At 37.8% G+C, this 17199-nt stretch overlaps 1 protein-coding gene across 7 annotated transcripts in view; it reads left to right on the top strand.

Moving 5' to 3' along the window:
* Positions 1 to 15521, top strand: part of CNOT4 (CCR4-NOT transcription complex subunit 4) — a 76316-nt gene extending 60795 nt beyond the window's left edge. For 3 of the 7 annotated variants that reach the window (XM_030959408.1, XM_030959405.1, XM_030959406.1), the window contains one exon: positions 14968 to 15276. In XM_030959408.1, coding sequence (XP_030815268.1) covers positions 14968 to 15269 — 302 coding nt within the window. In that variant the 3' untranslated portion in view covers positions 15270 to 15276. Of the gene's footprint in view, positions 1 to 13962; positions 14176 to 14967 lie in introns of all 7 variants that reach the window. The other 4 variants (XM_030959404.1, XM_030959403.1, XM_030959401.1 and 1 more) reach the window with 3 other exon arrangements.
* The last annotated feature ends 1678 nt before the right edge of the window (positions 15522 to 17199 follow it).

Here is a 17199-nt window from a genome sequence, read left to right as displayed (position 1 = left end):
TCCCAAACAAATTCTTTTCTTGTAACAAGGGAAAAAATTGCATTACATGAATAATGAACTGCAGGTAGGAAATCTGTTAGCTCTTTGTAGCCTTGAGGTGGAGAAAACTACTCCTTGAGATGTTGCCAGCATTATTTTCTTTTCGTGGGTTTTAGAGGTACTAGCTTTACTATAAGAAAGTTACCTAGGAAAAAGTTAGTGGGTTTTTTTGTGCTTTAGTACAAGAACTAATTTTGCCTTTTACTTTGCTGTACTTTGTCCTCTTTGAAGGCTTTTTGCAGCTACTGTACTGTTGAAGGGTCTTTAGGCTGATTCAAGTATAAACATAGTCCATACTACTAGTGCAAGTAATTCAAAACTCTTTACACTGGCAATAGCAAAGTTTCAAGCCTGAGATGACTGAAATTGGTTGCACAAAAAAAGAAGCTTGTTCTGGCATGGAGTGACAAAGTACGGCATCCACAGCTGCACTGTTGCTCCCTTTCCCCTAAACTACATACAACTTTCAGAAAAAACAACAGGACATCACTTTTCAACTCTACCACTCAGTTGTAAAAACTGCTGCTTTGAGGGGTCAGTAACAAGACTATCTTATGACCTGGGGAACCAGGAAAATCCTTTAGTGTTCGAAAAGATCTGTTCAGGTTGATTTCAGGTTTGCAAAAGTATTGCATTATTTTAATTTTAGTTAGCAGTTTGAAAGTGGAACTTTTTGTGTTTGTAGGAGACTTGTAGATCTTTTTTTCAACTTCTGAAAAGCACGTTGTATGGTACTGGTTGATGCACAGCCCAGGCCATGTGCTTCCCCCATATGTTTTAAGGTAACAGAATTGATATTTAAGTATGTCCTTTTTTTGTATACAACTGCTACAGCCAATTAATCCAAAAATATTTTGGGCAAATATCGTGCTAAAACCACAATAAACATCTGCTGTAGTAACCATGGAAAGTTTTTTGTGTTGGTTTTAATCTCTTGTTATAGAAAATATTGTTAGTTGACTGGCTGACAATTAGATAGCAGTTGCTGCAGTGCAAACACTTCTCAGCTGATATACGTCAGCTTTGATATATCTTGAAAAAAGGATATTTTGCACAAGGATATATTACTCCTTTTTCCCACTGCCAGAAATCAACTGAAGTCTCAGTTCTAGCTTAGTTTGCTGGGTTATGGGCTTATATTATTTATTTTTATTTTAGTGCTCTAACTGCTTCAGAGGTACAAATAATTTGAAAGTCAGGAGATGACTTCATAGCTCTTTTCTTGTGTGCTGACTTGATAGTTTCCAGTTTCCGGTTTGTTTGTTTTTTTTTTTAATCTGCATCTAGAGTACAGGTCTCTCAATGAATCCCTTTTATTTTCTGTTGAAAAAAATAATTCCTGTTCTTTGTTTATTTTTAATCTATCAGTAGCAAGTATTTAATTACTGAATTTTCCTAGTTTCCTCATGTAATTTACAGATATATCTGTCTGGTGGGGTTGGGGAAAGCAAGTGGTGTCCAAGTACAGAGAACTCATGTGTATAAGACTTTATCATACCCTAGCTGACCTGCTAGAAAGGCAGTGCATATCCTAACAGCTGTTTAGCAGTATGGAACAGTTAGTTGTAATAGACCTGAAGTTCCTTTCTCTTGGCTCTTTTGTTAGTCCATATTAGGGTGTTTTAGTCAATGTTACCATCCTGGCTGGTTCGGATATAACAGGAAAAGAAACCAAGTGTGGGTGAAACTTCACATTCTGTCTTGTAGCAGAGACCCTCTACTGCTGTAAAAGACGCATGTTTCTTAAGGTCTTTGATCACAGTTTTTTACAGGATTATAAATTCCTAAAGTAGCTAATACTGGACCAGTTACTGGTAAAAAAAAAAGGGGGTGGGAACGGGCACATGAGTCTGTGTCTGCTTGCTCTATTTCATCAACCCTTTTGAAGCTTTTTATTTATGTCAAAACAAGCAGATCTAATAACTTCTATAAATTCACATGTTAGTATAGGATTTTCTAGGCTTTCTAAATCTGAGTTGGTTTCACTAGGTGTATTTGTGGTATGGAAGCTTGAATTAAGAAAATGATATCTTGTAAACTGCTGCTGTTTCTACTTTAGACATTATTATTATTCACATGAATTTGAAATGGTCCTGTGTGACATGTTAAATGTAATTTGCTGAAACTGCCTTTTGTTTATTTGAGCTGTACCGTATTCATAAACTCACAGCTTCAGGCAGGTCTGTTCTGTGATGTGTACCAAATTTAAATGGAGGAACACAGGCACTACCTACATTTTTTTTAAAATTAAGCTCTCACTTAAAAATAATTTCTATATGGAATTTGGTTGCTTATTTCTTAGAGGAAGTAGTTAATTATTAACTAATTCTGTGGTTTCCACAGACACATGACACAATGACACATGATTGACTTCATAGATTTATTTTGCATGTATTTGAAATGTGTCATACTCATCAGGCATACATTTGTCCCCAACCCATATTTAAATGAACTTTTTGATTGATTGATTCCCAGAGTAACTTTTTTTTCCTTCCCCCACTGTATTGTTTTTCAAACTGTAGCAGATGTTTCATGTTGTCATTTTCAGGGACAGTTTAAGCTTATTGCTGCTCTCTGCAGTGGAATGGATTAGATGGTTTACTGTGAAATTATAAATGTGGAACTGTTCTTCAGGAGAAAAGTCCAGTGACTTTTTCATGGACAGTGTGATTGTTGCTACAAGGAATCTTACGTTAGATTATATGCAAGCTATCCTGAGAATATTGGCCAGCAACTATGCTTTGTTCTGCAGATAATGCCAAGGGAAAGATTGATTTACTGGCAGCGGTGTGGGTGGGTGTGTGCCTTTATTTTTATTTTACTATAGGATAACAGGAAACTCTTTGTCATTTGATAGCTAGTACACTATCATCTTTGCTACCCTACTGCCTGGTGGTATGCTCAAAAATAATAGGTATAATATGGGATCATAGAATAAGGTAGAATTGAGATTAAGTGTCTTTTGAGACATATGTGTACAAAATGAGATGTATGCATATTAATTTGAAAATATAAATATATGATTTTATTTCTTGAATTTACGGAGTGGTTGGTACTCATTGATTTTGTTACAGAAGTACAGTAACAAACTCACAGAGTTAAAAGGATTAGGAAAAAGTTGAAAATGGTTAGTCCACTTTCCCCATCAGTTCTACGCAAGATGAAGTACTTGACATTTTAAAACACTGGCTATTACTTCATTTAGTAATTTCATAATTACTCTGAATGTGAAACTTAATTGTAAGCTCTCTGTAGACCAGAATAATGAGGTAGTTTGGACTTTTCCAAGACTACTCCTACACAATATGTATATATTCTTCCCAAAAAAATCATTGAAGCCGCTGAGTTGGAAGGGACCCACAAGGATCATCAAGTCCAATTTCTGACTCTGAACAGGGCCGCCTAAAAACTAAATCATATGTCTCAAAGCTTTCTCCAAATGCTTGTTGAACAGAGGGAATTTATGTATATCATACATATATTAAAAATATAAATAGGGGAAAGAGTCAAGTGGACACCGACACGAAGCATAAAGAATTTAACTTACTTAGGATGGGGAAAAATATTTTATTCATTGTCTTTGAAGATAACCATTGTAAAGTTCATCAAAATATTTTAACCATGCAGCTAACTGATACAGAAGCTGCCATAGGTTTCTGTGAGCTGTTCCTGATATTTCAAAACATGGGGATTGAATGTAAGAAGTCTGTGTAATAGAATATAGTAAAGAATCGAAATTTCATTTTCTCAAGACCTTTTAGTTTTGATGTTGTGGCTTATATCTGTTGAATATGTACATCCTTTTTGATTGATATTATGTATATTTAAAGATGAGGCAATAAATGGGTAGACAGCTCTAATAATTGTGGGTGTCCCCCAGCAGTGTCTGTGGTAGTGGTGTTGCATTCCTTATCCAGAAACAGATTAGCATGCATGTCTTCATGTCATGGCTGCATTTAGGTTTTTGTGAAGCAGTAGCTGGTAGCAGAGAGGACAAAGCAATGACAGTTTTATTAAGAAGGTCCAGCATCTTCTCACTTAAAGTACTGAGCTCTTCCATTTCTGACCTATTTATGTTGCATCTTCTGCTGCTTTAAATTTTCTGGCCTCTATGCTCCCCAGCCATTGAATTTGCCTTGGACATCAAATCCTTTCTTGCCTTATGCTACCTTTTAGACAAGATTTTAGTAAAACAAGGCAAGATCCCTCTATGTTGGCTCTGGTAATATTGTTTCAATACTATTTACAGTACAAAAAAGGATGACATATCAGAACAAGGGTTAACATGTTTTCCCTTTAATACTAAAATTCCTTGTCTGACTTGCTATTTTCCTGTAACATAATTGCATTTCCATTTGAGATACAAGTTTTTTATTTGTCTTTGTCTTTTTGTCTCCTCTCCCTGGGTTATTTCTATTTCCTGAAAACAAACAAACAGACACATACTCCAAGCCTTGTTTTGTACAGTCTTGGAAGGAAACTGAGAATGTGTGGCATAGCAGCTGACAGTTTCCTGTGGTCTCAGGATAATAATTTGATATAGGGTTTTGGGTGTGTTCTGCTACTGTGCCTTTTCATAAGAGGGTTTGGGTCATGTGGTATGGCTGTTGAGGTCAGCATGCTGTAAAAGTTCTCCAAGTGCTGTGTAAAAAAGGCATTTGATCCCATACCCTAGCAACAAGAATGTGACTTAAACAGTGATGCTTCACATCCCTTTTTTTGGTGCCATGGTCAAACATTTTCCTATAATTTTCCTCTTGACCTGACAGTATAGGAAGGCTTTAATGCCTGTTTTAAGTATTGGTTTCCTTACTCTTGACAGTAAGAGAGGCATTAGTCAATTAATTTTCTGACTTAATCTTTTAAAGAAGACCGCTTACTCACTTGGTGTTCTTCCTTGATCTTTGGCTTTCCAACACCAGCTGGAAAGAAAGCATGGCAGCTGAATGTCGTCTTTTCTGTGCCCCCTGGTTAGATCTATGCCTACCTGAAGTCTTTCTGTGATTAGGGATAAATAATGAAAATAGGAAATCTGGTGAACATTTTAGCTGATATAGCTAATAATTGTAGGTGCCACATGTGGTGTTTCCAAAGGCTTGTCTCTTTTCCAGAGTGCAGAGCAGCTGCTCTCAGAAGTAGATGTGTTGCCCTGATAACAGGGTCACTCCTCATTTTAAACTGCTTTGAAATTGTAAAATGAAAAGTACTTCTGTAAATAACCCTCAGCTATTTACATTATTGCTTCTACTGATTCTTGTATATCCTGGTTTCCTCAACAAAAATGACTGCTAGTACAGCGTTTGCTATTGAACATTTTGTTCTTCTTATTAGTCCTTTTGCTCACAGCACCCTTCTTTTTCCATGGTTGTTCTTAGTCCTCCATCCTTCCTCTTCAGGAGATGCTTTGTATCTGTGTGTATCCCCACCTTGAAATTCATTCTCCTTTTATTTCCCATCATAACTGATTTTGTTTCACTGGTGAAGAAGTGTTCAGCGCAATATGGAATTAATCCATTTTGAAAATAAACTTTTTGCTTGCTCATTTCTGTTTATCTGGAGGAGTTTAACATTTTTTTTCTTATGCATCCAGGTTTAAACTAAATAAAATGGAAGTGAGATTTTGGATTAATTTCCAAAATATTATATCAGTGTGAAGATTGAAATCCGCTGTGGATATTCCTTTTCTTAGCTCTGGTGTCTTGTCCCTTAACTCCCGTTCACTTCCTACATTTACTACAAAGGCCTGGTTTCCTTAGTGTAATTGTGTCATGATCTCTGAGAGAACTTCATCCACAGCACCTGTCCTTTAAGTCCTGCTACTTCTCCATCTGTTCCAAAATCTCATCTTGCACACCCACCCTTCCTTCCAGTGCTTTTTCAGTGCCAATACTGCAACCGTTTTCTAAATCCTGTTGAATTTTTTTCGTGTGATTATATAGGTGATACTGTTTCAAATAAGGCTTGATACATAAATATCTGTCTTCATCTCTAGCTTGACTTTAAGGTCTTAAAATTTTTTTTAAATCTTTGATTGGAAGATCAGGCATCCTGCTTTTTTTGGGGTAGCAAGATGCCTGTTTTTAGATGTGTAATTTTATTTTGGAAGAAGAATATGTATGTGACAAAGAAAAAAGTGGAAAAAAAAATCCTCCAATTTGGCTGCAATGTATCAGAGGAGTGACTAATCACATTAACTCTACTACATTTGAAATAAACATGGGATTGGCCGAAATAGGTGGCCTGAGTAGCTGACTCAGTCTGCATTCTGGAGTGTTAGTCCTGTCAGCTTTTTTGGTAACTTTCCAGAAACGGGGAGAAAGAAGCAGACAGGAGGGTGTTCACATCAAATTTCATGACTATTTTTGTCTGTAGTGTCATCAAAGGAGCTTCAGCTACACTAGATGTTGGCTTTTTTTCTGGGTTTTAGGGATGGAAGCCTGCATTTATTGTTAATAGAACCTCTTTAGGACTGGTTCACGACAACATAGAAAGGCTGTTTCCTCTCACAGGTAACTGGTAAGATATTGGGATGGCCCTGCAGTAGTGTTAGAGGCAGTTCTGTTGCCTTATGTGTCTCCTTCCTCCAGCAAGCAGATGCTTAGCTTTGGGATGCTGTGTTCTCTTAGACGCTTTTCTGAAGTCACTTCAAAATATGCATTAGGTCACTAGCATGAGTTAAAAGGTGCAACTGTCTTAGTGGTGTTAAAAACATAGCATTCTCCTTTTAAAGACTGGAAAATGAGTGCACTTGGCACTGCCACCTCAGTGTCTAACAAAAGGCTGTGCCTTGGCATGGACCTAAACTTTGGCTCTTTCTAAGTCTATTTAACAAAATACCAGTAATGACTGGTGCATTTCAGCAAAAAGTACAAATAATTCAAAGACTTTCTGCATAAACTTTTTCTGAGTGCTTCAGCTTGAAAAACAACTGAGAGAGCCAATATAATCTTTTTAAAAAATTGTATTGAGGGAGGAACATAAATGAGTCCTGAAGGAATAGCAACTGAAAGAGCAGCTTTGCAAATAGTGTTTCTCCTCCCAGTACTGCCAAATCACATTTGAGGGCAAGAAAAATAATTTTTTCCCATCCCTTCCATCTCTTGGTTTCTTCTACACAGCCTCATTTGAACTTCATCTTGTCCTCAGAGGAATTATTTTAAAAAACCTATTTAAAAAATAGGTCGCTTCTATTAGAAGACAGCATCTAGTAATCAGAATTAATTTCATGTCATGGAAGGTGAAAACTTGGCTTTCTTGCAGTTTATCTAATTTTCCCACAGAATTATTGAAACAATCTACAATTATATATCAGCCTTAATTGTTTGCAGATGTGGGAAGATTAAAAACGAGTTTATCATTTGCCAGAGTATGCTTTCGTTGTGCTAATCCTGTTCTCACAGTCTGAAGTCAGAGGGTTGGTCGATTGGTTGGATATTCCTGGGATCCAGAATCTCTGTAACATGATAGGCTCTTGATAATTGTTACTATAGCTTTGAAGATCTTAATTTTTTCTTTGTAATTTCTAGTTACTGCATTGCCCATAGGGCAAATTTCAAATATTTTGGTTTTATTTATGCATGTATCTATCTGTGTACCCACAAGTATATTTGTACACGTGGGCTTTTCTTTTGAAGTCAATATTTATTCGTTGACAGACAGGGTAACCTGATGAGATTGAACTCTGATGCATGATGTGAGAAGAAGCAGCTTAGGTTAAAAGGAACTTTATTTCTCAGATGAATGGAGTTGCATGCTTTCTGAGCTTTTTAATCAATCTGTTCTGTGTGTAGGATTCAAGTATCTATTTCATTTGTTTCAATATCTTAAGTCTTTGTGCACTTAGTTTAGATTTATGGTAATATTAAAGATTATCAGCCCCAAACCTATTTTCTTATGGAGTCAGTAATAAAAAATGTGGGATGCTCTGGAAACATTTTGTAGGAAGTCAATCATGTTTTTCAAAGCAACTTGGAATCTCAATTTAAAATTTGCTTATAGATGGAAATTGGGTCACTGGCTGCTATAATTATGGTTTGGTCTCTTGAGCTGTGGTAAGGGTAAGTCAGTCACAAGAACTGCCCAGAATACTTGATGTAACACAGCTTTCCTCAAGCCTAATAAAATTCTGACACTGTACATGCAAGCAAATATGAGTCTTCTTACTTACTACAACATAAGTCCCCATACTTATGTTGTAGAAGGAATTTCCTCTGAAAATAAATGACATTTTCTGACTCACAACATTTATGTAATCACATAAAGATTAAAAGTTGTACTGTCAGATCATCATCAAAAATAATTTGGAAAATCTTATTTTCCCCCTTTAAGTGTGTACTTTAGAATTAGTATATTCTACTTGATAGTTTGGCTAACTGGCAAGTTATGTTGCAGTTTTTATTTGACATTGAAGAATAGTGTGCTTCTGTTTATGTGGCTTTTAAATTGAGTGGAATTACTGTAACCATGGAAATCAATATGGAATAGAGGTAAAATGTGCTTTATTTGCAGTATTTTAAAGCTGAGGGTAGTCTGGTGTCTCTTGTCTACCAAGGCCAATTTTGTAGGTGTGTGTATGTACATAAATTGTATGTACATGTGCTCTTTTGTTTCCCCAGCTCTTAGAGCTCATGACTGCAAGACTTTCACTTGACATTCACACTGTGAAATGACACAAATCTGGGTTTTGTGAATTGTCAATTTGTTTCCCAGGTGTAGACAATGTTTGTGAGCCTTGTAAAGGTTCACTACAAACAGCTTTACCTTTTAGTGCTCCTCTCTCTTGATGTCTCTGTAATATGATGAAGTGGTTACTTGTTTTCCTGATGGGCAGCACTGGTGTTTAAATGTGGACAGTTTCCATCTTCTCTGATCTGCCAGTAACGTTCTCAGGTCTCTATGAATGGGTGAAACTTCATTGTTTGATTTAAGCATTGTAGGATTTCTAGGAATCATAGATATAGAGAGTCAGTGAAGCTGAGAGAGAAATCCTTCAGGTCATTGATGTTTAAATGGGATTTTATTAATGATTTAAAAAAATTCATGAGCACATAAGCTTATTACTCATACTGAAGTGAAACAGGTATAGTTCTTATCATAACTGTTGTGTTGATGTTTAAGTATACAACCTTTGAATGAAAAGCTTTTGAGTTTATGTAATGTGATGGTCATAATTTCTTTTTTGGATGTGATAAATTGTCCTGTCTTTCTCTCTCCCCCTCAAAGGGAAGTACTGGACAACTTTCTCAAAACAGAAGTACAGTGGAAAGTTATTTTGAGATCAAAATAGAGAAGCCCCAGTCACTTCTCAGAATAGGGCAATAGGCTGTTTCACAGAAAGCTCTTACAATCTGTGAACATGGTAGCACAAGGCAGAGGCTGGGACCAGAGATGTCACTTGAAAGGGTATGCTTCCCTGGTGGCCCCATTTGTTTCTAATTGAGTTGAAAGACTCTTGGTGAACTCCTGGTAGTCCTGCCTGTTCTTTTTTTTTTTCTCTCATTTTTCTTTGACTTCAAAATTTATTGTACAGTGTCTTTGAAGATTTCCCAAGGTCCTTTTTACAGGCAGGTTGTTGAAATAGCTATTCTGTTACTGAATACACCTTGGTAGTCTCTTTGCTTCTTTTGTTGCCGTTCTTTGCAGTCACGTATGTGGCATAGACCTGAAGTTTATTTTTCTCTCATATGATGATTTCCTCTGATTTTATTTTGCTTATTTGACTCTTTTCAGTAGTTGGCACACTATGTGTCTTGGTCACACATAGGACATACTGATGGGTTCTTTAAAAATAAATAATTGCAATCAAGATTTGCAGGACTGTTTGCTTTTCAGTGAGACTAGGATATTTAGGACTTAGAGTGAAGGTATTTAATGTCTTTACTCAATTAGCATGAAAATAGGCTTTTGTAATGGCTTGGAATATAAGTTAGGTAGAGCAAAGAAATGCTCTTGCTTTACCTGTAATGTAACAGTCTTGTGATCTTTCCTATTGATTGTATTTACTTAAGCATGTACTGGGTGAATTTTGCTTTGGATTTTACTATAAGCTTGTATCAGAATTGGGACAATGATTTGAAATGGTCTAGTCACTGTGGAATATTCATTTTAGTGGGCTTGTCTCACATCAAGAACACTGGAAGTTCTGCTATCCCATCAATATAAAAGACTGAGTGCATCAATGTCACCAAAGTGGCCCAGCCAAATTTGAAACACCTTTGGGTCTTCATTGCAGTGTCATTGTCAGAATTTTGGAAGTCACAGAACAGCCTGTATCAGTGCAGCAGACACTTGTGCAAACATCTTCAGAAGTACTGATGATGTGCAACAGAACAGTATTCTGGCTTAGCCATTAATCCTCGTCATGGCCTCTCCCCCAAATACACGCTGCTTTGCCTGATTTGAAGGAAGAGTGTTACAGCATTGCAGGTAGAGAATGAGGTAAAACTACTTGACTGTCTGGTAGGATGTGATAATGGGGCCATGATTTTATTTAGAAATTCATTAAGTGACTAGTTTTATACAAATTAATGTTCAGGCTTCTCAGAATGTATTATTTTTCTTAAGTTAACTTCAAATGTTTTTTTATTTAGGTTGGATGGACAAGTTGCATTTGTGATGAAGCTTTTTTTTTTCCTTTCCTTTTCTTATTCTAAGACAGTGGTTGACTTTGCAAATTTTACATACAAGTGCTTTTATTTCACATTAACATACCACCTCAGAGGAAAATTTCAGTGCTAGAAGTGTGGATCTGTTCACCCCTGTAAACACAAGTTTATACTGGACCAGACAGGATTATGAAATGTACATTGAGGGAAGACCAGAGTGCGGGCTGTGTGTTTGAGAATGTTTTTCATGTCAATAGTTCTGCTTTCAGTGATTGCTTCATGAGGTTATTCTCTGTTTTGGGAGACAAAGGGCATGAGGGAAGAAATCTCATATTTATCTTAGTATATAAAACACTTTCTTTGCAGTCATCTGGGTTTTACCTTGTTTTCTTCTGTTTTCCTACTATCAGTGGGCGTGCAGCTTTAAACCTTTTAAGATTAGCATGTGGAAGGAGACAGCATTTTTACTCAAGAGAGGGAAACTGTTGCATTGGTTCTCACACCCCTAGGTTGTTCTTACCCGTAGATTGTAATGTCCAGCTGTAAAGTCTGCTAATAGTCAGAAAATTACTTCTTCCAACCAGTTAACTTTAAAAGTAGGGAAAGATAATATGCAAATGCCCTTTTTAATACGTCTGTATTAACTGAGAGCTAGCTTTTTCTCATTTTTAACTATGGTCCTTGCTTCATCATGAAGCATAGACATATTTAACAGGAAATACAAACCAGCTGATGGATGAGTAATGATTTCTGAAGAAATAGTTTTCCTTCAGTTGGTAGAAGTAACTTCCCATCTCTGGGGTGGGTTTACATTTTCACTTAGGCTGTTTAAAACGTGCCAGAATTCAGCAAATAGGTGCTTGGGTTTGTGTCAGGGGCCAATGTTTTTGTCCTAGCTTGCCTTGCAGCCTCACAAATGCACCTGTGAGATAAGACGATAAATTTTTTGTAATTCTCTATTTTGTCACTTTTATACCTAGGAGCACAAGATTTTGTCAAACTGACTTTCTTATAGATAGCAAACAACACCATTTTGGTAGGTACTGAATCCTTTTAGACCTTTCATCTCTTGACTTCTGTGAATCCAAGTAGATTGTGTTCAGACAGTTGAGGAACAATCTTCCTCAGTTTATTATTTCCTGTTGTTTTGTGTTAGAGAGGGTACCCAGCAGTGGTGCACTATGCCTGCCTCAGACAGCAGTGTTTCCTCACCACAAAGTGCCAGCCTTTTCCATTTCATGAGAGTCTTGTATCTAAACACTTGCTAGCTTTCTTGACCCTTATGTGGGCTGTGTTATGTCTTTTTTACATGGAGAATAACATGACAAAAATATACATATTTTCTTAGCCCAAGGAGACCTAATACCCTACGACATTAATTTTCCTATCCTGTTCCTTACAACATCCTGCAGACTTTGTCTTAGTCTTCCTCAATGACATGTTGCAGGCAGTTTACTGCAGGTTCATTTTCTTGCACAAGAGCTTCGAGGGCGTGTTGGAGGTTAGTAAAGTTGGTGACTGAGACCCTTGCAGATCCCCAGCTCACAGGTGTTGAGATGAGTATGTTTGCTCATGCACGGACCCAGTAAGCATTTTTGTGTGCTTTTTGCATTGCAGTAGAAGTAAATAATTAAGCTGTGTTTCTTTGCACAAGCTTTTTGAAGCAGCACTGAGAAAAAAAAGTGGAAACTAATAGTGTACAATGCAGAATTTGTTGCAGTTATTTCTGTGATCGTGAGCTGGCTACTTTTGTTCCAAAGAGTTAATTTAGAACTTGTCTCAAATGGGCTTATCGATGTTCTAGGGGGTTGTGAACAATATCTCTTGAGGACATTTTCTACTAATACTTTCTAAAAATTTGATTAATTATTTTTAGTCTCAGGATTGTAGGTTTTGATGAAAAATGTGTGGCACTGAATTCTTTAAAAGCATTTATTTTGTATATTACTATTGCAAAGGAAAAAGGAGGAGCTGTGAAAGGGCAGGATTTCAAGTAGTTTTCTTGTTTGGTTTTGGGGGTTTTTTCTCCCCCTCTAATTACAAAAAGGTAATTGCTCAAGACATCATGTTTTTCTGAACATTCAGCTTTACAAAAACTGCCAGGGCAGGTTTTGATAGCGATTAGACTGCTTTCTTTACTCTCCAAAGTAAGGTTGTGAGTTAGTGATATCCTCTAATTTTGCAGGAAGACTTAAATCTGTTCTGTTGTTGATGAAGTAGCTGTATTATCAAAGTACCTCTTTATAACAATTCTAATTGAGATCAAGGTCCTTTCTTCAGCCAGGACAGGCAGAGATGTTTGGAAAAAAAAAGGTTGTATTCTAGATATTTGTCAAAAAGACAAGCATGTGCCAACATACTGCCTAACACTTCCTTTCCAAATATAGCTGACCACAAGCTAATAAAGTATGATTTGCTGTACTGGATGATAAATACTGGAGTGCTCATGTCTGGTTTGTCCTGCTTTGAGATACTTAAAGCGAGAGATGGATCACAGAACTAGATAGTCTGTTCTAGATAGTCTGGTGTGATTTTTGTGTTGAGGGATCATTTGTTGTAGTGCCAATAGCCACATTATCCTTTGTCCTTTACCAATATGTCTTGAAACGTTCAGGCAAGTAGTTGAGACTTGGCTGCTTTGGTGTCTGGCTGGTTTGCTTGTTACCAAAGTTTTGAGGATACTGCTGTGTCAGAAATTATTCTGAAAGGTCTTTAAAGAATTTTTCACTACTGTTCTTCAACTGCAAGAGGAAATTTCACTCCCTCCAACTTCATTACCATTTCCTTCGGAAGAACATCTCTAGGGCTGTGAATGAGCAAGCTATAACAAAACAAAAGACATCTGTGAATTTCCCTCAGCCTCCCTGGTTCCATTTCTATTGCAAAGCCCTACCTAGACTTTCTTCATTTTGGTACACGTCACCCTTTTGAGCCTGCTGCCCATCAATAAAGCAGCCAAATTGCAGCAGAGTTTTTCTCATCAAGTACCTGGTAGATTTTCCCCTGTTACTAATAGAGGGAGAGCCACCGTGTCCTTAATTATTCGAGTCTCTGAATCAAAATGGGGAAATACATATTGGGGAGGAGTTATATCTTTCTCCCATTCCCTTACACTTTGTTTAAAACCTGCCAAGCGCCTCTCAGTAATTCATCGATCATGGAAACACTGACCCTAGGTTTTGGACAGGGAAAGTATTAAATGATTAGCTTAAAAAGTAAAAGCAAAATCCCATACCCCACCAAAGAAGGACATCTGTTTCTAACTTCAGCTTTTTATTTTTTTATCTTTCATTTTTTTTTTTGTTGGTAAATCTCCCAGACAACAGCAGTTCTGTAGAGAGTTTAAATATGAAGGAATGGCAGGACGGGCTAAGGGCACTTCTACCGAACATTAACATCAACTTTGGTGGACTGCCCAATGCTTCTTCCCCCTCCAACGCCAACCACAGTGTACCAACGTCCAACACTGCCACCACCGACAGCCTGAATTGGGACAGCCCTGGCAGCTGGATGGACCCCGCAATCATCACAGGTAACCGTTTCTCACTCCTTCAGCTCCACTGGCAAACCATCCAATGGGTATTTGGCACAAACTGATTTACATCTGGAGAAAAAAAAAAAGAAGAAAAAAAAAAGAAAAAGTCAGTATGCGGTGGTCTCTTCCAGCTTCCATCCACAAAACCTCAAGGGTCCAGGAATTTTTGTGGAACCTCTAGGTATAACAGGGCATCACTTAGGCCTTTGCAATGCATGCCCAGGACCTTTGCAGGCAGTCAGGTGGATCAGTGCTTTCCTATAGGGTCCGTCTATAAGGTGTCCCTTCTGCTGGATGGCATGTCCGGTATATGCGTCGCTGGTCCTGAGGCACTGGAGGCAATCACTGGACTTGGTTATTTAAAAAGGGACATACTCCACTTGTTTATAAAGCTCTCTTTTATAAGGCTGTCTGGTTGTGTCTCCCTGTTAGAGAGGCTGAAGCATGAGTCAAGTAGGCAGAATAGAAGGTGAAGCATGAGTGTACTGGCAGCTTAGTGTGGTAAGGTCATGTTGACTAGGAGGCAGTTCTTGAGCAGAATGTTTGATAGAAAAATGTGTGTTTTATGAAGAAGTGCTCTGAGGGTGAACTCTCTCCTATCTTGATTTAATGTTAAATGTTTTTACGGGCACGGTAATTATACATAATAATGTAAAATGCATTTTCTGTACAAACTAATCATGTTTTTTCATTGTTGCTTTTTGCTAGGTTAAATTGACCTCCTTCATGGTCAGTTTGTTGCTTCTCCTCTGACTTGCCTGTATCTCTGGTTTTTTCTTCTTTTCTTAGGTATCCCAGCCTCCACAGGAAACAGTTTAGACACTCTTCAAGATGACAATCCTCCACATTGGCTAAAATCTCTTCAGGCCCTCACAGAGGTGGACGGCCCCAGTGCAGCGCCATCACAGACGCACCACAGTAACCCCTTCGGCACACAGATCCCTCTGCACAGAGCCAGTTGGAATCCCTACTCTCCTCCTTCAAACCCCACCAGCTTCCATTCCCCGCCTCCAGGCTTTCAGACAGCCTTCAGACCCCCCAGTAAAACCCCCACAGATCTACTACAGAGCTCAGCGCTGGATCGTCATTAGGAAAGGAAGAAAAAGGAAAAAAGAAAAATAAGACCCAAAACGTTAGAAATGCAGGAAGTGTCCCACCCTGACTCCTCCCCACGCCCACCTACTGTTCCCTGTCATATCTTTCTTTCTGAAGAATCCAGTTCCTGATCAAACTTCCCCCCCAAATGCAATGCCATCACAGGGTCATGACCATTCTTTTTGTTAAGTTTCTGCAGAAACAGTGTTTGAAATACACTGTTTGAAATACTTTCTAACCATTCTAAGAAAAAAAAAAAAGAGAGAGAGAAATCAAAATGCAGTCTCAGTGCTTCAGGAGAATATTACTGTCTTACGTCTTTTGCACATGAGTATTTCTGCCTAGTGGAAAAGTGTCAATCTGCAGTAGGGGGAAAAGTGCAATGCAGAATCAAATGCCAGAACATAAAAAAGGTATTTAATTTAAATGAAGTTACTGAACATGTGGGGCAAGCAGTGGCCCAGCATTTATTTTGCATTCAGTGTGGCACTACACAGGGAAATTGCTATGTTGGGGTTGGTTGTTTTTTTGGTTTGTTTGTTTTTTGGTTTTTTTTTTTTTTTTTAGCAGGGGATTTTATTGCATCAGTCAGAGTTTGACATGAAGTGTGTTGAAAGACAAAACACTTACAGCTATGAGTAACTGGCATGTTGCTAGAGTGGTTTAAAGAGGGGAGAATAAGATTTTTCTTTAATTTTGGCTTTAGATTTCAAGTAAACTTTAATGTTTTAAAAGTATTCACAGATTTAATACCTAGCGTATACGTAATATAATTATAAGCAGCTGAAACACGAGTGATATTTACTTCAGTCTTTCTGTCTCCTCTGTCAGTCTCTCTTTTTTTTTTTTTTTTTTAAAAGATTCACCTGATTTGGGCACTCTGGGATAGCACTGCATTGGGGCCACATGATCACCATCAGGAGCAACCTCTGACCTCCTCTGCCTGCAGCTTTTACTTAACCCTGTAGTTTCTGGACGTTTGTGCAGTATTGAAAAGACAGGAAAAAAGAAACAGATAAATAAACATGGTTATAACCTGACGCTAAAACTAAAACCAAGGAAATGTACCTCTTTCTTCAGAATTAAAACTAAAATCTTAAATAAAACAGAAAACTTGATGATGACTTCATGTTTGCTTTCTGGTTTTTTTAACCTTGGATTTTTAATTACTGCATCTGGAAAAAGTGTATGCCATTGCATGTTTGGGGTTTTCTTCCTATTCATCTAAACCAGAACTACTTTATCATTGGAAATACTGCTTTGTATGGTAACTTCTGTATTGAAGGGTGGAAAAAGCATAACACTTTACATATTTTAAAGGGATTCTGTTGTCTTTACTCATGGCAATAGCTCGAGGTAGTCAGTCTCTAAGTGTTATTGGTGGTATCCTTTTAAATCCGATGCATGAAAATCTTGTTTATATTTTTGAATTAAATGCCATGGCACTTGGGGTAGATAGCATACAATAATATGCCTGAAGATATGGCAGAGAATTTGTTACAATTCCCTGTGTTCATCAACAGCCTTGCATAAAGCTTTAAAATACGTCACTGCACAACAGGGGATGAAGAGCTCTTAATGGACCGAAAGCCTCTAGTAAGCTTTTATACTTGCAAGCAGACATACTTAAAACCTGCAACCTTGTGGTTGGGCTGCTGATTGATGTAGCTTAGGAGGGTGGCAGCAGAGAGCCTGAAATTCTAAAGGTGCCTGTGCAGAAGGATCTCTCACCTGATGTGAGCTGTACAGTTCAGGCTGGCCACCTTCTGAAAATGTTGGCTGCTGGCAGGGGCAAGGAAGGGAATTTCCACTGATGAGCTGTGAACCCTAAATGGGGATGGGGTGGGGTGAGGAACTGGCCTGTCAGGAAGTGGGGACAAATGCTGAATCAGTCACTGGACAGAGGAACAAAGTCTTGAATCTGCA

Source organism: Camarhynchus parvulus, chromosome 1A (assembly GCF_901933205.1).
Source record: "Camarhynchus parvulus chromosome 1A, STF_HiC, whole genome shotgun sequence".
Classification (NCBI taxonomy): Eukaryota; Metazoa; Chordata; class Aves; order Passeriformes; family Thraupidae; genus Camarhynchus; species Camarhynchus parvulus.
This window is presented reverse-complemented; position numbering and strand designations above follow the sequence as displayed.